This window comes from Gallus gallus, chromosome 34 (genome assembly GCF_016699485.2).
Source record: "Gallus gallus isolate bGalGal1 chromosome 34, bGalGal1.mat.broiler.GRCg7b, whole genome shotgun sequence".
Lineage (NCBI taxonomy): Eukaryota > Metazoa > Chordata > Aves > Galliformes > Phasianidae > Gallus > Gallus gallus.
Genome location: NC_052565.1, coordinates 826,434 through 848,033, shown reverse-complemented (window position 1 = coordinate 848,033; position 21,600 = coordinate 826,434). Strand labels below are relative to the sequence as shown.

The 21,600-nt window shown below is 51.5% G+C and overlaps 2 protein-coding genes and 1 long non-coding RNA gene across 3 annotated transcripts; 2 read left to right on the top strand and 1 right to left on the bottom strand.

Moving 5' to 3' along the window:
- Window positions 1-620: 620 nt before the first annotated feature.
- Window positions 621-3,608, top strand: HOXC9 (homeobox C9). Its single transcript, NM_001277282.2, has 2 exons — window positions 621-1,200; window positions 3,251-3,608. Exons 1-2 carry the CDS (start codon window positions 657-659, stop codon window positions 3,493-3,495), a joined length of 789 nt encoding a protein of 262 aa, NP_001264211.1. The 5' UTR covers window positions 621-656; the 3' UTR covers window positions 3,496-3,608.
- A 6,410-nt stretch (window positions 3,609-10,018) lies between these two features.
- Window positions 10,019-14,772, bottom strand: LOC121108089. The gene is made up of 4 exons (XR_005842391.2): window positions 14,553-14,772; window positions 11,690-11,772; window positions 11,109-11,174; window positions 10,019-10,425 (listed from the first exon to the last, which is right to left on the bottom strand). It is a non-coding gene; the product is annotated as an uncharacterized LOC121108089 (long non-coding RNA).
- Window positions 11,669-16,521, top strand: HOXC8 (homeobox C8). The gene is given in 3 exon segments (NM_204893.3): window positions 11,669-12,570; window positions 14,521-14,702; window positions 14,704-16,521. Coding segments are annotated over 3 exon segments (729 nt in total). The 5' UTR covers window positions 11,669-12,134; the 3' UTR covers window positions 14,815-16,521.
- Window positions 16,522-21,600: the final 5,079 nt, after the last annotated feature.

The following is a 21,600-nucleotide window of genomic DNA, read 5'->3' as shown; positions in this document are numbered from 1 at the left end:
CCTCCAAGTTCTCTCCGGTGCCGCTGCTTAAAAAAAAAAAAAAAAAAAAAAAAAAAAGGAAAAAAAATGAAGGGGAAAAAAAAAAGAAGGAAAATATATTAAAAAAAAAAAAAAAAAGAAAAGAAAGGCAAAAAAAAAATCGGTGAGAAAAGGTCCACGTTGCTCGGGCTGAGCGCTCCCACCCCGCCGAGGGGCTGCGGGACCCCCAGCTCCGGGACACTTCTCCCCCTCTCCCCTTCCTCCCCATCTCCCACCTCCCTCCCGTCTCTCGCAGCCCCAGAAGCCGCAGGACCGGAGGACAGAGACAAATTACGTCAGGAAATAGTTCCTGCTCTCCCTTCCCCCGCTGCCTTCCAGCTCCCCGGCCCCGGCCCCGCCGTGCCCGGCCCGGGGCGGCTCAGCCCCCGCCTCCCCCGCTCCGACGGCTCCGGAGCTTTGAGCGAAGGGCAGCGGTTCGCCCGGGCGCTATTAAAAAAAGACCTGCGGATTGATCCACGCTATATTTTTGGGTAAATACAATCACGTGAGGGCGGGCAGCCAATGGCAAACTGGGAAAGGCTGAAAAAATAATTACCTGCCCTGATTGTTCTATGAGAAGATAAAAAGTACACATACAGTTCATACAATAATCTTATGAATGTAAAAGAGGGGGAACCATGTCGGCTTCTGGCCCCATAAGCAACTACTATGTAGACTCCTTGATAAGCCACGAAAACGAAGAGCTCTTGGCCTCCAGGTTCCCCACCACTGCCTCCCACCCGGCTGCTGCCAGACCTTCAGGATTAGTCCCGGACTGTGCCGACTTTCCTTCGTGCAGTTTCGCCCCCAAGCCGGCCGTTTTTACAACCTCCTGGGCTCCCGTCCATTCCCAGTCGTCCGTGGGCTACCACCACCCGTACGGCCCCCAGGCTCCCGTGGGGGCCGAGCCCAGGTACATGCGGACTTGGCTCGAGCCCCTCGCCGGGGCCGTCTCGTTCCCGGCCTTCGCTCCCGGTGCCGCCCGCCCCTACGGCCTCAAACCCGACGCCTTTGCCGGGAGACGCGCGGAGTGCGGCCCCGCGGACGGGCGCGGCTTCGCGGACTACATGTACGCGGCTCCCGGGGAGCTGAGAGACAGAGCAGCGCAGACAATTCCTTCCCCGGAGTCCGAAGCCATCGCTTCCAGCAAACACAAAGAAGAAAAGCACGAATTAGACCCTAGTAAGTCGAAGTCATTCTTGTTTACAACCGGGGAGGCATTACAGCTTCCAGGACCGTACTCAATAAAATGAAATTACCTTAAAGAGAGAGAGAGAGAGAGAGAGAGAGAGAGAGAGGGAGAGAGAGCCCGACCCTAAAACTCCAGATATGCGGGAAGATCTGGGGGTTTGAGAGTCCGCCTCGCACAGCCCGGCAGCGGAGAGCTGCACTTTGTCCGGGGGCTCTTCGGCTTATTTTATCATCAGCGTTATTATTATTATTATTAATTATTATTATTATTATTATCTTTCCATTTATTTATTTATTTGAGAGGGGGGTGCTTGGGCTCATCACCTTCCGCTGGGGGTTGGGGGGTAGGAATGGGGGGGGGGGGATGGATTAAAAAATAAAAGGCAGAGGGAGTGCGTGTGTTGGAGTAGGGGGGAAGGCTCCTCGCTCTGCACTGATTTCCACTCCCAACGCGGGAGGACGGGGCTGAAGCTGTGTCCCCTCAGGCTGGAGGGGAACGTGTTGCTGTTGGGGGGGGGGGGGTGGTGTTTGGGAGGGGATGGAAGAAACGCTGAGGTGCTTTTTAGATGAAAGGAGGGGGGGAGGAAAAAAATAAGCGATGAGAAAAAAAAAGAGGAAGCTCTTTTATCTGTCTGAAAAATCAAGAGCTGCTGCACCCTTGCAATTGTTCCTAAAATACCCTTAGCACGTGGGAATAAAGGAAAAGGTGGGTACCCCCGGGAAGGGGGGGGGGGAGAGATAAGAGGGGGGAAGGAGTGAAGAAGAAAATTGGCGAAGCGATGGCACCGAGTGAGCGGGGCGGGCGGTGGGGGGCACGGGGCAGCGGGCGCAGGACATTGGACCATACACTTGAAGAACCTTCTGCAGCCCCTGAGAGAGAGGGAGGGGAAAAAAAACATCCCCCACGAAACCTTGAACACGGTGTGTGTGTGTAGGGGGGGGGGACAGCGTTAGGGTCAGGTAACCCCCGGCACCTCCAGCCCAACAGAGGGGAGCCGGCGCTGCCCCAAACCCTGCAGGACCCCGGGCTGTGGGGCTGGGGGTGGTGGTGGTGATGTGTGCGTGTTTGTGGTGTTGGTGGTGGTGAGGAGGGGGGGGGGGGGGGGGTTGAGGAGGGGAAAGACACGAGGATGCTCCGCGTGTGACTGCACCTCCCGGCCTAACTTTGGGTTGGAAAAAGGCGATTTCCGTGCGCTGAGCCGGGTGTCAGCCTGAGGCAGCACCTTTGTGCCCGCGGAGCTCGGAGTGAAGGTGGAAATGCACTCACACCTCTGTTTATCACCCCCCCTCCCCCCCAACCCCCCATCACCACCACCCCTCGCTAAAAAATAAAATCAGAAGTGGGAAAAATAAAAACAGGAATACGGGGGTGGGGGGGACGGGGATTTTAGCCGGGAGGCTGAGGAAAGGAAAGGCGAAGGGAAACGGGTGCAGAAAGGGAGAAAAGCTTTTCCTCCCCGCAACGTGCGGGGTCCCGGGGGCGAGGAAAGAGCCGCTGGGACATCTCGGGTGTCACCTCCGAGATATGGCAGAAATAAAGCGCACTTTTCAGGTCCTCCAGAGCTTCCAGGGAAGGCAGCGCAGAGCTGAGGCTGTAAAAAGAGTTTATGGGCCTATGAAATGGTGGGAATTTTGACTTTTTATGACTACGTCCTTAGATTACTGCGAGCAGCAGTCGGGTGGGTAATTATTATTATTTGAAACCCATCGCTGCGGGTTTTATGCGCCGAAACTTTTCTTTTTTTCTTTTTTCTTTTTCCTTTTTTATTTTTTTTTTTAATGTGAGAACGGCGGCAAAAGGAAAGGAAATGGCCCCTCCAAAATAAACAGATTAAACTCTTGTGAAGGTCACTCGGAATATTTAGGTGAGGGCTGCTAATGAAGCAGGTCTCTTTCAGCGTAGAGTGGAGGTGGGGGCCTCGGGGGGAGGCTGGGGGGGCGTGGGGGGGGCAGAAAGGCAGCGGTATGCATTGCTTTTTAACACCCCCCCCTCCCCATCCAAAACACACAACGCACACCGAACAAATATCTTCTTTCTCAGACAATCCCGTCGCGAATTGGATTCATGCGCGTTCCACGAGGAAGAAAAGATGTCCGTACACAAAGTATCAGACCCTGGAACTGGAAAAAGAGTTTTTATTCAATATGTACCTCACACGGGACCGGAGGTACGAAGTAGCCCGAGTCCTAAACCTCACTGAACGCCAAGTCAAAATCTGGTTTCAGAACAGGCGAATGAAAATGAAGAAAATGAATAAAGAGAAAACCGATAAGGAACAGCCATGAAAAGTCGTGCGAGGAGAAACGAGGGCGGAAAAAGGAAAAAAAAAAGAAAAAAGAAAAAAAAAAGAGGAAAAAAAAAAACCCAACAAAAAGAAGGCAAAAAAAAAAAAAAAAAAAGGAAAAAAGAAAAAAAAAAAACCCATAAAAAAAAGGCTGTGTTTTGGGGGCTGAAGTGATTCTGACGTTGGATGTGCGGATGGATGTTTTAGCGGTAGAGGCAAACGCAGTTTTGGGACTCGAGGCTTTTCTAACACGCGACTGAATAAAGGAGAAAGATGTCGGGGGGGGGGGGGGGGCCGTTTTCTCTTCCTTTCTTCTCCCCCCCCCCCACCCCCTTCCTTTTTTTGTGTGTGTGTCCTTCTGAGAACACAACCACAAGAAGTACTTGAATTTATTATTATTATTAATTAATTTTTTTGTGGTTTTTTTTGTTTCGTTTCGGTTTTTTTTTTTTTTTTTTTTTTTTTAGTATTTTATTTCCTAAGTTAAACGGATGCGGTATTTTTTATTTCGTAATTCCGCGAGCGAATATTTTGTACAAAAAATAATAATAATAATAATAATAAGAGAGGAAACAGAGAGAAAAGAGACCGGAGGGAATGCGGCTCCATGATGTCCTGTCACGGTGGTGAACGTTTCTGCTGTACCCATTTGTGTATTTCATTCTCGTCTCAGAACCGTTCTGTAATATTGTTATGTTCGCTATTGTAGAGCAGCTCTGTAAATATACCGAACGTCGCGGGGTTGGGGGGGGGGGGGGGGTTGGATAAGGGAGGAGGGGGGGGGATGAAGAGCGGGGGGGGAAGGAAAAATAAAAGGGGGAGAAAAAAGAAAGAAAAAGGGAAAAAATGATCTATCTCGGTATGGAGATGTCTTTTTCTTTCCGTGGGGCGGACACGCGCGCCCCACGGGCGGAGGGGAGTGGGGTTCGGTGCCTCCTTCTCCCCCCCCCCCCGCACCGCCCTATTTCACAGCCCCATAATAAAAGGCGCTGAGGTAAGGGTTCTCCGTGCCATCCATTTTTAGATGGGGATAATGAATTGTACTAATTTATGGCCCCCGGGGCAATCGAAGGATATGTTAAAAAAAAAAAAAAAAAAAAAAAAAGGAGTGTGTGTGTGTGTGTGTGTGTGCGTGGAGGGGGGGGGAAATGTGGGTGCTGGGATGAGCGGAGCTGGCAGCTGCCGTCCGCTCGGGGGGAGATGTGCCATAGAGATGAGTGTTTGGCAAAAGGTGGGGAAGTGCTGCAGGGCGACCGCTGCCCAGGAAGGGGGAAAAGGAGAAGGGATGAAATCAAACAGGCGTCTGTCCGTAATAATAACGGCGATAATGGGATAGAAGGGCTGGGGTGAAAAGGGAAAGAGAGAGAGAGGAGGGGTGCAGTAATAGGGGGTAAATGGATGGGGGTACATTGATAGGGAGGGGGTTGATAGGGGGTGAATTGATAGGGGGTACATTAATAGGGGTACACTGTTAGGGGGTAAGTGAAGAGGGAGATAAATTAATAGGGGGGTAAAGGAGTGAGGGGGGGAGGGAGAAAGAAGGGGGTGAAGAAATAGAAGGATGAATAAATGAGTGGTGGCGATGCGGCAGCGTGAAAATTCCGGGTGAAAAAAAAAAAAAAAAAGGCAGATTTCTCTCCCCCCCCCCCCCCCCCCCCCCTTCCCTCGGCCCTCTGCGGGAAGGAGAACCGAAAGAAATAAAATAGGAGATAAAATAAAAGGCGGAGATGTGGGGGGAATCAAAGGCTGTTGGGTGCGGGATGGTGGAAGCGGAGCTGCGGGGGAGGGAAAGCACTGCGGAGCCCCCGGGATCCAACCGCGGCTGCGGGCGCTTTTCCGGGCGGCTGAACGACGAAGGAGAGTCGGGAGGTTGGATAAAAAACGAGCAGCGAGGGATGTTTAATCATAAGAACTTGTTATAGGTCCCTTTCTTTAATGAAATGAGTGGAGCGGCGTTTTAATCTTCCTAATCAAAAGCAGATCGGGGCAGCGAGATACGCTTGTCGCCCTCGTCCCGGTTCCTCTGAATTAATAATAATAATAATAATAACAAAAGGAGAAATCTGGAAGCGATTACTTCTGCCCATCTCATAAAATATCGCTCTTTCGTATTTCTTCCCGTTGGAGTCCCCCTCTCGGCCCTGATTTGTGTCAGCGCGTTATAGAGGGACCCCCCCCCCCCCTGCCTTTTATTTTTGTCGCCGTTTGGGGACAGCGCTCCGCGGTGCGGAGAGGGGACATCCCCGGAGCGGGGGACGTTCGGAGCCCGTTTACAATCCCGTTTTTGTCCGGGCTCTGTTCGGAAACCTTTCAGGAGCGCAGTGGAGTGGTCAGGTTGGAAAACATTTTAGCGGAGGGCAGATTTATGGTCCAAAAGGAGGGGGGAAAAAAAAGAACATGAAGGAGGAGGTGGTGGTGGTGTTGGGGGGGGGGGGGGGTGTTGGGGGGGATCTCTCGGCCTCGTGTCCATTCATTTATTTATTTTTTATTACGGTTATCATTATTATTATTATTATTGTTATTCCTACCCATCCCTGCTTCCCTGCCTGCCTTCATCCCGGTTCGGATAAAGGAGGAGACCCGCAGGTTCGAGCCGCTCGCCCACCTCCTCTTGGCGAGCGGGGAGAGATCGCCCGGCTTTATCGTTATTAATTAAAGAGAAAATCCCAATCATCGCTCGGACGGGACTTTGGAGGCACTTTCGGAGCCGGCTCTCTGGAGGGGCTTGTCAGGAGCGTTTAGCGATGTTGAAAAGCCGTGATGTATGGAAGTTCATTTTGGTTCATTCAAACGGATCCCATCTCCTGCAGTCCCCCCCCCCCCCCCCCCCCTTCTCCCCCATCCCCCCCCTTTCCCTCCGCCGCAGCCTCCGCTCAGCCCCGGTCCCATTAGGGCAGCGCAGGAGATGCCCCTTTGTCTGCACCGGGGCTTTCTTTTGTTGGTGGTGGGTTGGGTTGGGTTAAAATCGTGCCGCAGTTTTAGTTCATGTGCAAGGCCCCCGCTCTCCTCACCCCCGTGCGGGGCTGCACCAGTTATAAAATGCCATTTGGCGCTGCTGGGAATTGGCGCAGCCATTGAATTTCTCCTCCACCGCAGCCCTCGCCTCCTCCAAGCGAGGTAAAACACCCCCTCAACACAACACCCCTTCACCCGCCCCCGCTCCCCCCCCCCCCCCCCCCCCGCCGCTACTGCTCAAAAGAAACGAGAATTATACAGAGGAAATTAATAAGAAAATGGTAAAAAACAGAGCGAGCGAACGGCGCACACTGTGTGCCTTCCCCGGGAGTGGGAAAACCCAAAGGATCGGGATGTGCGAAAATGCGGCTTTTTCTGTCGAAATTCACCCATTTCTATATGACAGCGATAATTAAACAGCTCCGATTTCTATCAAAACGCCCCGATTTGGGGCCAAGCGCTGAGATTTTCCGTCAAAGCGCTGCGATTTTCGGTCAGAACGCGGCGATTTCGGGGCCCAGCGCTGCGATTTCGGCATTCGGAGGGGGGGTACACGCGAATACACGGCCATTGTGAGGGGTGGGAGTGGGGGGTGGGGGGTTGGGAAGGAGCGCTCTGCTTTCTGCTGTGCCGGGGGGGGGGTGGGGGGGGGGGGAGGGAAGGATGCGCTGATGGCCGATGCGGATCTCCGCGCGGATGTATGGCGCAGATGCGCGTCTGTGCGGTTCTCCGCGTGCGTGCGCGGTTGGTGTGTGCCGGGTCGGGATGTGCCCTTTTGTAATGGGTCACAAAACCCGACGGGACCCTCCAGCTGTCCATAGGTACATTTCCGCAGCCAAAAAAATGCCGCTTTTACAGCTCTGTTTGTCTCTCTGCTATGCGGGGCTGAATAGGGGCGAACAAAACAGGACCCTAGATCTGGCTAGACGTCTGGCTTTAATTGCTTTATGGTTTAAATAAGGTGGGTGCTCTTCTCTTTGAAACCGGATTATTGGAATGTTTTGTCTACAAGCTACAAACAACAGACCCCCTCGGACGAGAGGAGGTAAAAAAATAAAATAAACCCCCCCATCCCCGCGCCCGGACTGATAAAAGGGGGGTGGGGGCACAGAGGGGAGCGGGAGGGGGGTGGGGGTGACACATCTGGTGGGTTTGTTGGGCTCTGCATGCGTGTCTACACACATTTGTGCTTTTATTTTTTTTTTAATGGGTGTAAACGGAAGGAGGGAGAAAAGAAGGGAAAGGAAAGAAAAGAAGGAAATATGTCCTTCCCCCCCCCCCTTCCCTCCCCCCCACCCCAAAATCCTGCCCTCTTTATGGTGTTTCTATAGGGCTATTCGCCGCCGCAGCGCATTGCAGAGCGGTCTGAGCTGTCCCTCCGGGCTGGGATGGGGTCGTGGGGATGAAACGCAGCGCCGTCACCCGCGGGGGCCGCCGGACCCCCCCATTCCGTCCCCCCGTCCCCCCCCCCCCAAAGTCCCGCGGCGCTGCGTCGGGGCGCGGCCGCGAGATGGCGCTGTTGCCCAATGTTAGCGCGGGGCCGCGCGCGCCGCGGAGCGCCCCCACCCGCGGCATTCCCGCGCCCGCGGAGCCGCTCCGCGTGGGATCCGAGCCGGGGGGGGGGGTGGTGTATGTATGTGTGTATGTATGTATGTATATATGTATGCATGTATGTATGTATGTGTGACGGGGGGGGAGGCGGGGGTGACGCTGAGCTGCTCGACTTCACCCCGCACCGCGTTAAAATACAACAGCGCGTTTTCCCCTTCCCATTCCCCCCCCCCCAATCTCTGTTCTCCCCCCATTTCTCCCCTCTGCCCCCTCCCCGTTCCCCCTCTCTTCCCCCATTCCCCCCCAACCCTCTCTATTTCTCCCTCCCCCCTCTTTATTTATATTCCTTAACGCGGAGCTCAGGGCTGACATCTGACGGTGCAGGGAGCGCATAAAAATGCTGGCAGTGAAATTGCTTATTTCTTATTTCCAAGCTCGGTGGTTCTTCTACCCCCCCAAACACTCCCCCCTTCTTTTTTTTTTTCCCTTCTCTCCTTTATTGACGCACATCACGTATCTCTCCAAAGCCTCTTCCTTTTTGGGGTGGGGAGGGAGCGAATGACATCTCGCAGTGAAGGTCAGGGCATGGAGAAGGGGCGGGAGGGGGGGTCGGGGGGGATAAAATAAACTCCAATGTATACAATGGAATACCGAGAAGTCCGACACGGCCCCCCCCCACCCCCCTTCTTACGCTCACGCACCCGCGAGGCATTACCCCACACCCATCCTCACATCCTAACGCAGCCAAAACAGTAGAGACAAAGAGCAGCACTTTCCCCAGACACTAAATGTCAAGATATTTCCCTTAAAATGAAGTAGGCAATCGCATACATCTTATTCCGTGCAGTCTGGGTGAGGAGGAAGGGAGGGGGGGGGGGTGGGTCCTTTCTTTCACAGACACTGAAGGCGAACATCTATTTCCCAGCTTAGGTGTGATCCCGGCTGCTGTAACGCACCTTTGCTCACTGCGTTCGGGGATAAAGGTCTGAAAGATGCACCGTTTCTTCCCCGTTTCAACCCAAAAGTGCCCAAATCGGACGACTTCTTTCTTCTTCCCCCCTCCCCCCCCCCCCCCAACCCCCTCTTCTTGCTCTCCCGTCCTTTTTATTTGCTGCTCTTATCGCATGGGCAGGCAGCGGGGTTTTAAAAATAGAGATGCTATCGATTAGAGGAGGAAAATGGTTACCTCGGCTATTAGCTGTTAATTAAGGAGCCTCCGTCCCTGAGTGCTGTGTTCTCCCGGGTTTGGGGGTCTCTCCGTTGGGAACGGGGGACCTGGAGGGGGGTGGGGGTGGGGGTGGAGGTGGGTGAGTTCTGGCGAAATGAACGTGGTCATTGTGCCGTCCTTGGGAGCGTTCGGGGATGGAGAGCCTTTCCTCGCAGCGAACGAAGCTCGATTTTGGTGACTATTTCCACAACAGGAGGTGGATAAAAAAGCCCAACAAACCCACCGTTGTGCTGCACCGCTCATTGTTTGCCCACGGGGCTGGGGGGGGGGGGGGGGGGGGGGGGAGGGGGGGGGAACGGGGGAGCACAGCTCCGACCCACGGACCCCTTCTGAAAGCGGAAACGAACCTCTAGTTCCCAAAGCCTCATAAAGATGGAGAGGTGGCTGCTGCCCCTCTGCCCCAATTGGGGAGGGGGGTCTGCACCCATCCAGCTCCCATCTCAGCAGAGGTTCGGGCCGCTCAAGAGAAGAAAAACGCGGAGGAAATGACCTTTGCTGGGAAGAAAAGCACCTAAAAGCCATCTCCGAGGCGGTGCGTTCTGCCTCCGCGCCTGGAATAACCGATCAGATTCACCCCCCCACCACCACCACCTCCACCACCTCCAACACACCCCCCCAAAATGATGAGGCTGCTGATTTGGGTGGAAGAACGTGAGGGAAACGCTGAAGGTTTGTACAGAGGGGAGCACTGATAGCAGCGCAGTGCCACGGACACGCGTGGGGTGGATGCTTTTGGCGGCTCGGGACTCTCCTTTGCAAAGCGTCCCCTCCCCCCCTCTCCCCCCCCCCCCCACCTCCCATCGACCCCACCTCGAGAAATTAAGGCGAATCCCGATGGTCGGAGGTGAATTTTCTTTCTCTCTCTTTTTTTTGTTTTTTAATGAGCCGAATTCCTTCGTGCCACCGTAAAACGGAGCGTCCAAAGTGAGAGACTGCGGTGCAAAAAAGTGGGGGAGAGGGGCACTGCCAACAACGGAACGCAGAAACAAAATACCCCCTCCCCCCCCCCCCAAAAAAAAATCGCTATCGAGGACCAAAAACGTCGAGGGGCATTTTTGGGGTTCTTTTCTACAGGAGAAGCCCGATGGCAAACGCACAAAAGGAGCTCAGCATTCCCTGCCTCACTTCTCCTCTCTTTCACCCGAAGTCGCTCTCTCTGAGCTCCGGATTTACTTTATTCCCTCGGATGGATCTTCCCTGTTATTCCCAGCCGTTGGGTTTCGAAAGGAGAGAGGAAAGGGGAGGGAAGGAGGGGGGTGGGGGGATAAATAATAAAAATTAATAATAATAATGAAAAATAACTGCCCGCAATGTTGTGCCTTTATTTTCTGGAAGGAAGGGCAGCACGAAGCAGCCAATCAATAAGGAGAAGCGTCCCTCGCCCGCTCGCTGCCTCTTTGCTTTTGTTTGCTTGTTTGATTCCGATCTGCCAACCGCCGCCACAATAACAACAACACGCGCGCACCCCACCAAAAATGGGGAGGGAGGGGGGGGGGGGGGGGGAAGGGGGGGGAAATCACCGTAAAAAGAAATAAAAGCAAAACCAAAGGATGGAGGAAAGGTGGGCGCAGCCCCTCCGCACCCCCACTGCCCCCCCTTTCACCCCTCCTATTGGGAGCAGCCACACAGAGGGACCCCCCCCTCGCAGCCCAACACCCCCAAATCCCACACAATGACAACAACGCCGCCACCAGGAGCCCCCCCGCCCCCCCCCCCAAGGCCCGTGTAGGCTCTCTGCAGGCGGGGTACCCACGGGTGGAGGGGAGGCAGAGCTCTGCCAGGGGCTCACCCCCCCATATGCATTTTTTGGGGGTGGGTTGGGGGTGATGGGGAGGGCGGGGTGGGGGGGGGGGGTGGGGGGGGCGATGGGCTCCCTTTACCTGTTGAGGTTACCTAGGCTGACCTCCCAGCGCATTCATTTGCTGCCATCAGTGAAGAGGCTGCTGCTGGGAAAAAAAAAAAAAAGGAAAAAAAAAATATATAAAAAAAATACGGGCGGAGGGGGGGGGGGGCTGAGGAGGGGGGGGTGGATATCAATGCGCACCTTTCCTCACCCTCCTCCAGTCGTTAGGTGGGTGCCCCCCCCCCCCTCCCGAAGGAGGGCTCTAAGCGTGCCCCCCCCCCCTTCCGGCTCACACCACCTTTCCTTCACCCCTTTCCCCCCCCCCCAACCCCCCCACCACCACCCAGAGCCCCCAAATCGCTGTCATTCCCCCTCGCAGCCTGTCTCAGTGTGGCGGAGTGATGTGTACATATCGCGTGTGAGAGAGAAAGGGGGGTGGGGGGAGAGGGAGAGGGGGGGAGAGAGAGAGAGAGAGAGAGAGGAGGAAAGAAGGGAAAAAAAAAAAAAAGAGGAAAAAAAAAAAAAAAGCCACACCGCCGGGATTTTGAGGAATTTGCCTGTGGTGTTAAAGGGAAGGAGCGGAGTTACAGAGAAATTGAGAGAGAGAGCTCTACCTACCGACAGATTACAAGAGAAGTCAAGAGCACCGGGAACGCACCGTGCGGGCACGCAGAGGCACCATGCAACGCCTTTGAGATCGCCTTTGAAATATATATATTAATAATAATAATAATAATAATAATAAAAAAGCCACCTTTTTATATCTATATATATCTATCTCTCTATTTAAAAAAAAAAAAAAAAAGACAACAACAACAACAACAAAATAAATAAATAAATAAATAATAAAAAAAAGCCGGACTGGAAACAGAGAGAGAGAGAGAGAGAGGGAGAGAGGAAAACAGTCCGGGACCGTCAGCACTCATCCAGAATTAAAGCCGTCTTTTTAATTGTTTTTTTTTTTTTAATTATTTTTTTTTCAATTTTTTAAATTTTTTTTTTCAATTTTTTTATTATTATTATTATTATTGTTTTTTTTTTTTTTTTTTTGCATGCGAGGGTCATGAGTTCCTACTTTGTAAATCCTCTCTTTTCCAAGTACAAAGGCGGCGAATCGCTGGAACCAACTTACTACGACTGCAGATTTCCACAAAGTGTTAGCAGGAGCCATGCTCTCGTGTATGGTCCGGGCACCACTGCTCCCACCTTCCAGCACCCATCACACCACGTCCAAGAGTTTTTCCACCACGGAACCTCCAGCATCTCCAACTCTGGATACCAGCAAAACCCGTGCGCCTTGGCGTGTCACGGAGACGCTTCTAAATTCTATGGATATGAAGCTCTGCCGAGGCAATCGCTTTATGGTGCTCAGCAAGAGACGACTGTTGTACAATATCCTGACTGTAAATCGTCTTCCAACAGTAACTCTAGCGAGGGACAAGGGCATTTAAATCAAAATTCGTCTCCCAGTCTCATGTTCCCATGGATGAGACCTCACGGTTAGGACCTTTTTTTCCTCCTCCTTAAATGTTTTCCTTGCTTTTATTCCTCTCTTTCTCTCCCCCTCTCCCTCCCTCCCCTCTCCCTCCGTCTGTCTGTCTGTCTGTATATATATGTATGCATCGACAGCCACAAACATGTGTCTATGTATCTCCACACGCACGCATACATATATATACATCAATATAAATAAATAGAAGAGGAGTAGAGGTAAAAATGTCGAAGGGATGGGCAGTTTTGTGCTTAACGTTGCTTCATTTTAGGAAGACCTTTGAAAGCAGACGAGGCAGCAGTTGCTGGAGAGCCAGCAAGGTGATTCCCTGCAAAAGGCTTAAATCACCATCAAGTAAAACTTGGGGTTCTTTTCTTTATTGCTTTGCCTTGAGGATAGGCAATAAGATACAGCTCCCACGAGGTTATTTGCATGTTGATAATGCACTGCTCTTTAAAATGTCATATCGCCTTTCATAACCGCTTGGAGACGAAGCCTGAGAGGTGGGAACTTGTATGAGTATTGCTAATACTTTACATCTGTTTCTTAAAGCCTGGGGATAAAAGTTTTAAGCAGGAAGGGAAACTTAGCTCAGGGCTATGGGGTGGGGTGGAGGAGAGCATCGTAGCGTCCCGGGTTAAAAAAGAATTAAAGGGGAAGGGGGCGGGGGGGGGTGAGGGGCAGGGGGGGGTTCGAAATAATTTGGGCTGAATGGAAGTTCGCTCATGTGAAGCCCGGATAATTGCACAGAAAGCGAAATACTTCAAAGTGCAAGTTTTCCCCCACCGAAGGACCAAGGCTGTCTCGAAGCCTGCTTTAATTCAAACCATGTGAAGGTTAGTGTTAATTTTTAAGGACAATCAGAGCGCCAAAGTTTTCCCCCCCTACTCCCCACCCCCTGCAAAAAATAATAATAATATATATATAAATATATATATAAAAATGGGTTTATGCATGTATTGCTTTAAAGGAAAGAATTAGAGAGGAGCTCCGAGAGGATGTGGCCCAGAGAGGCTGGAGAGGAAAACATGTTATTTATCTGAGCTTTGACCTAGGGGTAGTCTCAAGGATGCAATCATTTCCAGCCGTAGCATCGATATATTTTTTGCAAACACGTTGTTTTTCTGCTGAAGGAAAGGCTGTGCGAAAGGAAGTGCTGGGGCTCAGCTGCACGAACCTCCGTCCTCCTCCTTTCTTTTTGGCTCTGGCTGCAAACGAGTTGTTTTAAATGCAATCTCGGTGTTTGCACAGGGATATCTGTCTGTTGGTGCGCGCCTGATGGACACACGCGTAACCAAGAGGACGGGGAGAGGGGATTTATCGCAAAGCCCAATGCTCGGGGGCGTCCATAGGAGAGAGCAGCAGCACCCCGAACCTCTGCTTGGGGAGCAGCATTGGGGAAAGGAAAGCAGGGCTGGGAATTTGGGGGATAAAATAATAGGGGAAGAGAGGAGGAAAGGAAAGGAGAAGGACAGCAAGAGAAGGAGCGAGGCTGGGAGGGTTTCAGGAAGAACAAAGCATCTTTCATAGGAAAAAGAAATCTTTTTAATAGCAATAATAATAATTATTATTATTGTTATTTGAAATCGAGCTGCCCAGTACGCCTCACCCCGCAGAACAGAACCACCTTTTTGGGGGAACGAGAAATGTCTCTTTTGTGAATGAGTTTGACAGCCCCATCCCTACAGCCACCCAGCAGAGCAGAATGCCCCCCCGGGAGGAGGCACAGCCCCATCCATCCCAGCACCCACACAGCAGCGATCCCATCGCTCCCCCCCATCACCCACCGACTTTTCTCTGGGTGCCTTCGCTGCACAAAGGGCTCGGAGGGGGGGGTGTTTTTTAAGGGAGGAGGGGGCATAGGTTCCTTAGGAAAATTAAGGGGAGTGAGGGAAGGGGAGAGGCAGCTGAGAGGGGGGGGGAGAGCCACGAAGTTATTTCTGTTTGTGCCCTACAGCTCCCGGAAGACGCAGTGGCAGACAAACTTACAGCCGGTACCAGACCCTGGAGTTAGAAAAGGAGTTCCTCTTCAACCCGTATTTGACACGGAAGCGACGGATTGAGGTCTCTCACGCCCTGGGACTGACCGAGAGACAAGTGAAGATCTGGTTCCAGAACAGGAGGATGAAGTGGAAAAAAAGAAAACAACAAAGATAAGCTGCCGGGGGCCAGAGACGAGGAGAAAACGGAAGAAGAAGGGAATGAGGAAGAGGAAAAAGAAGAGGAGGAAAAAGAAGAAAGCAAGGACTGAGTTCTCAGCCCCTTGAAGTCTCGTTTTATGGCAGATGATAAATCGAGATGTTTACGACGGTCATTTGCTTTTATAGAGTATAGAATGGAGAGGCTCACACAGCAGTAACTACCTGTCAAACAGTTGTAGCCTTTTTTATTGTCATAGAAACTTCCCCTACTTTTTGCTCCCCCCCCCCCCCCCACTCTTTTTGTTTTGTTTTGTTTTGCTTTGCTTTGCTTTTTAATAGCGGCGTTTTTAGCTCCATAAATACATAGTTGGCTTCAGTGCAGCGACGGTATAAGCGGATGGGGGGGGGGGAACGGTGCAGCAAAACCCGAATCCCCCCCCCCTCCCGTCCAAAGGCCGCAGCGCGTCCCCGGCTGCACAAAATGTATTTATTTGAACAGCTTTGACTTTGCCTTTTTCCGCTTGGTTTTGCCTCTCGCGAATGACCCCGAGGGAAGCGCGGGGGTGTCGGTGCTGCGGCCGTCTATGGGGGCCGATGGCCGTTCCTAAAAGCCGTTGATCACTCATTGAAGGCGAGATAAGTGGGGGCTCGGAGCCCACCTGGCAGCGCCCGCACCTCCTCCCCATTGCGTTCCCATTGGGTTCCCATTGAGTACCCATAGTGTTCCTATTGGGTTCCCGATGTGCTCCCACTGGGTTCCCATTGCGTTCCCATTGGGTTCCCATCGCGTTCCCGCTGTGTTCCCACTGGGTTCCCATCGTGTTCCCACTGGGTTCCCATTGCGTACCCATAGCGTTCCTATTGTGTTCCCATTGGGTTCCCATTGGGTTCCCATAGCGTTCCCATTGTGTTCCCATTGGGTTCCCATAGGGCTGAGTGTAGAAAATGCCTATATTTTTTTTCTGCTTGGGACTCAATAGGCCGAAATTCGCCCCCATTCCCCCCCCCCCTCACCCCCACCCCGATCCCCACAGGCGCTGTTTGCCCTTTGGCTGTGTGAGCACTCGAAATTCTTCATGTACTACCTAAAGGGAAAACCTGCAATAATTATCAGAGCTAATATCAACAAAGGGGCTGACGTATCCTAAATTCCACTCGCTCCGCATTTATTTAAGAGAGAGAGCCGTGTTTCTGCCCTGATGCAAGCTACTAAGTAGCATAACATAATCATAAAATAATAATATTAATAATAATAATAATAATAAACCAACCAACCTTGTATTGTACTTTATCACTACCTATAGAAGGAGTCATGCTTTGAAAGTATTTGTAATGCGGTTTTATTGTCGTTTGTTGCTGCTTATTTTCTCGAGATGATAATTGAAAAAAAAAAATGTAAAAAAAAAAATCATTAAAAAAAAATAAAAAATAAAAAATCCCAACAACTGAAACTGCCTAGTTGAGAACGCACAGCATTGTATTCTTTTTATTGTGCTTATAAAGTAGTGTAGGACTAAATTGCACTGAATGTATAGTTATCTATTTGTCTTGACTTATCTGTTAATGCGACATGCTCGAAACGAACAAACAAGAAAGAGAATCGTCCTTTGTTTTATGTAAAAGCATCGTTCTGCGTGTGCCACCTCTGAATGTAGCAATTCCAGCCAGAAAAAAAAAAAAAGATAAAAAAAATAATAAAAAAAATATAATAATCCCATTTCTGGACACCGTGGATTTGTATCGTATACGTGAGACATTGCGTAAATAATAATAATAATGATAACGATGATGATGATAATGAGAATAATAAAAGGTTTTAAAAGGAGCGCGCTGCCCGCGGTGCTGTGTGTTGATTTGGAGCGCTGCCGCCCGCATGGGGAGGTTTGGGGGTCGGACCCCCCCATCCCCATCCCCATTCCCCCTCCCCTCCCCCACTCCCGGTATCCCCGACCCCAAATCGCGCCGGCCACAAATAAAAGTAATTAAAAGAGATAATTCAAAGATAATCAAAATGCTTCGATCGCTCCGACCGCGCTCCGTCTTCTTTTGCTGCGGGAAAGGACTTTATTTTTTCTCTTCTTTTTTTTGGGGGGGGGGGCAATGGGGTAAAAGGGGATCGCGCGGAGAGTGGGAGTGGGTTTTATTGGGAGCGCCGCCGTGGGGGTGCGGAGGTGCGGCTGTCGCCGTCCCCGTCCCCCCCTTCCCCCCCTCCCCGTGCCCGGCGGTGACAATGGGACGCAGCGCTCCCCCCGACCCTCAGCCGAGAGCGGTCAATGGGGACCGGAGCGACATTCAGTGCCTCCAAAGGGCTCCGGGGCTGCGCCGCAACGCGTTTCCCTATAGGAAAAAGTGACGAAAAGCCACGGAAATAATGAGTAGTTGGCGAAAAAAGCACTTTCTTCCCTTCGTTCTTTATTTCCCCCGCTGCAAACCCCCCCCCCCCCCCCCCCCCAAAGCTGCACCTCCTTAACACGGGGACCTTTCCCAGCTGAGCACCTCCTTCACTTCGCTGCTACCACTATTGTTATCACCGCGTTTGCTCTTATTATTATTTCTACTATTATTATCGCAATTATCACCACTATTTTTCGGTTTGCTCGCAGCAAAACGCGCCGGTGACGCTTCCAGGTCTCTCTGTGGGCTCTCGGCTGGAAGGTGAACTTTAGGAATCCCTCCCTCACTTGGCCGAAAGTGCTCTATTGATCTGTAAAAAACGGGTCTATCTGCTCCCCCCCCCCCCCCCCCCTTTCTTTCTCTCTGTTGATATATGGGCTCCATCCCACGGAGCCCAGGGATGCAGAAGCAGACGGGATGTTTACGCAGATCCCGCAGATAAGGGAGCGCGGGGGCTCCCGATGCGCTGAGCTCTGTCTGGAGGATCGTCTGTGGGTTCAGACATTCTTAACCCAAACCCCACCGAGCTTAAAGGATTGAAATGCCGCCGTGCCTGGAATTGCTGAGCTCTGCCATGGGAGAAAGAGCGGAGCTGTGGGGCACGCGGGGAAAGGGGACACGGGTGGGCGCCCCCCGCACCCGCTTTTCTCCCCTTTTCCCCCCGTATTTCCATGGGATGCAGCACAGATCCCCCCCCCTGCGCCCCAGCAATGGCAGTGCGAATGGGGCGGGGGGCGAATAGGGGGAAAATGCAGAGGGAGCCGCATCATTAGGGTCGTATCCCACTCGCGTGGGTGTGCAACACCATAGAATGAGTGTGCAACGCAGTAGGAGCGCGTGTGAGCAGCAGCCCGGGGGTTGGGGGGGGGGGGGCACGCTCCCCAGCCGCACCAAATACCAACACGCGAATCCCCCTCCGTTGCAGAGCCTCGTTAACGGGTGTTCATCTCCCAAGAAAGGCGTAAAAAACCGCACTCAGGTTTATTCTGGACTTTTCCATGGCGGGGGCGGGCGCGTAAAGTACGCGGTTGTGTCAGTCGTGCAACGGAGTGCTTTATTCTGAGAGGGTTTTCTTCGCTTGGGAGATTTATCCCGCATTTACAGTCCGGATTTTTCCCCTCAGTCATACGATGGGTGATGATAAATAAAATTTATATATAGATGGATATATTTCTGTGTTATATACGTGCGTATATACTTAAAAACTGAGATTAAGTATTGGCATAGAAAATATCCGCATTGCTCCCAACGAAAGGAAAAGGGGTGGGGGGGTGGTGGAGAGAGGGAACTTATCAAAGTGCTTAAAAACCGAATAAAAATAATAATTAAAAGGAGGAGAAGGGGAAGAAGAAGGAGCTGCACCCGCACTCCATCCATCACATTTAAATCCGCCAAATCGGAGCCGTTCCATCGGAACGAACGCTCGGCGATGACATTTATCTCTCCGAAGGGTCCGCAGTTAAACGGTTGGGACTGCAGCCGCCGCACTTCGTTTTTTGGGGGGGAAATGTTTATGTGCTGTAGTCGACACAACAGAGTCGCATCTTCAGATGACATTCAGTTATTTCTGTAATCGCTCCATCATTTCAAGAGGAAAAAAGGAAGGGGCCGTTTTATGGGGCGAGGTAATTTGAAAGAAGATTCGCTCTCCGCAAAGTGCCTTATTCAGAAATGATCATAGCTTCGGTATTACCGAAATTAGACTCATCCACCCGCCTGAAGTAAGAAATATCGTCCTATTCCGCGCTTTTTATTAGCCAATCAAATTTCCTTCGGATCTCCATTTGTGATTTGCGAAAGGGGGGAAAAAAATAAAAAATAAATTATATATATCTCTATATGTAATTCCTCGAAAAGCTGAGTTTGAGCCGATTGCTTATTTTGCCTTAATTTATTATTCTAATCACAGCCGCCGCCGCGCGATAATGCATCCATTAGGCGAAAAAATTCGTTTAGATTTTATACTCGAAAATGGGCACGGATGATATTGTGGAGACAAACGAATTTCTCGGGCATTAAATTTTTTGTTGTCGTTGCGCGGATGGCGACGGAATTGCGGGGGGAGGGAGGGAAGGGGAGGGGGGAAAGTTTGCGAGACAGACTGGGAAGAAAAGGCACTTCTGCCCCATTTCCAGGCGCGGTTTTACCTCCCGGACCCCCCCCAAACCCGGGGCTCTTTTATCCTCAGTGCCGAAAATAACCACGCGAATATCGGAGCTCAAATCAAAGGGAAAAGGGACCTCAAAAAAAGGGAGAGGGGACCCAAACGAAAAAGGAGAGGGGACCAAAAAGGAGAAAGGACACAAAAAGGGGACAGAGGACCCCCCTCCCCCCCCCCCCAAAAAAAAAAGAAAAAGGTGGGGAGAAAGGACCCAAAAAATGGGAGAATTGAAGCGGTTTTATAGACGGGAGAGAAACAACCGCCCGCAATGCCGGCGGAGCGAATGTGCGCACAGGTTACACACAGCCTACGAGGATAAAATCTCCTGTTCCCATTATGGAATTTATTATCTTGTCTGCCCGCTGGAAAATGGGGTCTCCATTGTGTTCTGGAAGCTGTTGTGGTCGTAGTTTCCCCCCTCGTAACTTTTAACTACCTGTTATAAAATTTATTGGCGGTTCGTAAAGTGAATAAAGTAATTTCCCTTCCATCCGGTTGTATTGCGACCTTTGTGTTGTTTGGGCAGACAGACACGCATCAGCCCGGGGGGGGGGGGGGGGGAGAAAAATAAATAGATGGCAGAGGGAGGGAGGCTCCCCCCGCCCCCCATCCCCTTTATTATTATTATTTTTTTAATTATAAATAAATGAAGACGCAGAAATGAGAAATACCTGAATTGTGCGGAGGGAAATGTGCGCATTTTGGAGGGGGGGGTGGGGTTGGGAGGGGAAGCTGTTGCGGCAAAACGTGCAATCTTCCTTATGTCCTTATGCGCAGTCCTGGGGGCGGGGGGGTGGTGTTAACATTTAGCACTGGGGGGTCGGGGGGGGGCATCATTCTGTCCCTATCGGGGTAAGGAGAAGCAGAAAGCGCTGCGGCTTCGGAGCTGCGCGCTCCTATGGACACGAGTTTGGTTCTCGTCGTGCCTCCAACGCAGGCCTCGGCACAGCGAGGAGATGCCTTCCCCCACCCCCCCCCCCCCGCCTTTTCCCCCCTCCCGGATCCATATTTCGCTTAAATAAATTATATAGATATAAATAATAATAAAAAAAACCTAAAACCGAAAGGTCCCCGAATTGCGCCTTTCTGAAGCGTCGCGGCCCCGATACAACAAAGGGTGGAGGGGAGGACTGATGGGGGGGGGGAGGCGAACTGAACCGGGGCGGTGAGAAAAAGCACCGAAGGAGATGCCGACAGCGAATGATAACGCGGGGGGGTGGAAAAGGGGTGTGTGGGGGGGTGATAGGAACAGTAGAAATGAGCTGGGAAGAGTTTCGGGGTCAATACCGCACCTCGGGCTGAAGTTTTGGGTGGGATTTTGGGCGGTTCTGTGGGGTGGGGGGCACTGTGGGGAAGGGGGGGGGGGGGGGTGGATATGTGTGTGTAGGGGTGGGGGGCAGAGCCCGTGATTGCCCGTGGATGTATCGCCCCCAACGGACGCACCTTTGGGTGGAGGAGCGGTGATGCTCCCGCGGGGGCACCGCTGCGGCGGTCCCCGATTGGCATTTTCTCTTCATTTTTTTTCCCTTCGGAAACGGTGTTTTCTCAGCTTAACTCCGCGCCTCCATCATTAGCGCATCCTCGTCTCTTAATTAATGCAATTTGCAAACCGCGCGTCCTCCTTTTTTTAGCTCCTCTGCCCCTCTTCCTCGTGTTTTCCCCCTATTATTACCCTTCCCCCCCCCCGCTTTATTAATTACCAACACGGAGAGGAATAACGCTCAGCGCTGAGGGCCGAATCTCCTCAGTTCCAAACGCTGAGAATTAAAGCGAGCGGCTTAATGGGCGGCAAATTAAACCGAAAGAAAGAGAAAAGATAAATACAGTTAATAACAAAAATCCTCCCTGATGGTTTTGACGCGATCGCTTAAAAGAAAAAAAGGAAAGGAGAAAAAAAAAAAAAGAAGGGGGGGAGAAAGGGGAAAAAAAAAAAAAGATAAAAAAGAAGGGGGAAAAAAAGGCCGGGGGGGGGCGGGGGGGGGAAGAAAAAAATAATTCCTAATATTTATTAAAACAAAAAAATAAAAAGGAATTGTATAAACATGGCGACAGACGAGAGCATTTGCACTCGTCACAAAAATGCAACGCATTCCTGGTTGTTTGCAGAAAATTTACAGCTGAGCAATAAAAGTTTACGACTGAATCACAAGTTGGATTGGCCACAGGAAGTCATGTGGACTCCATCCATGAACGTGAACTTTTTATTGTGGTTTCTCTTATGACTCTTTCGCAGGAGTCTTTTCCTTTAACAGTCCAAGCAGTGCCAGGGGTAGGATGGTATCCCCCCCCCCCACCCCTCCTCCCCTCCTTTTAATTATTAGCGTGATGATGATCTTTTTTT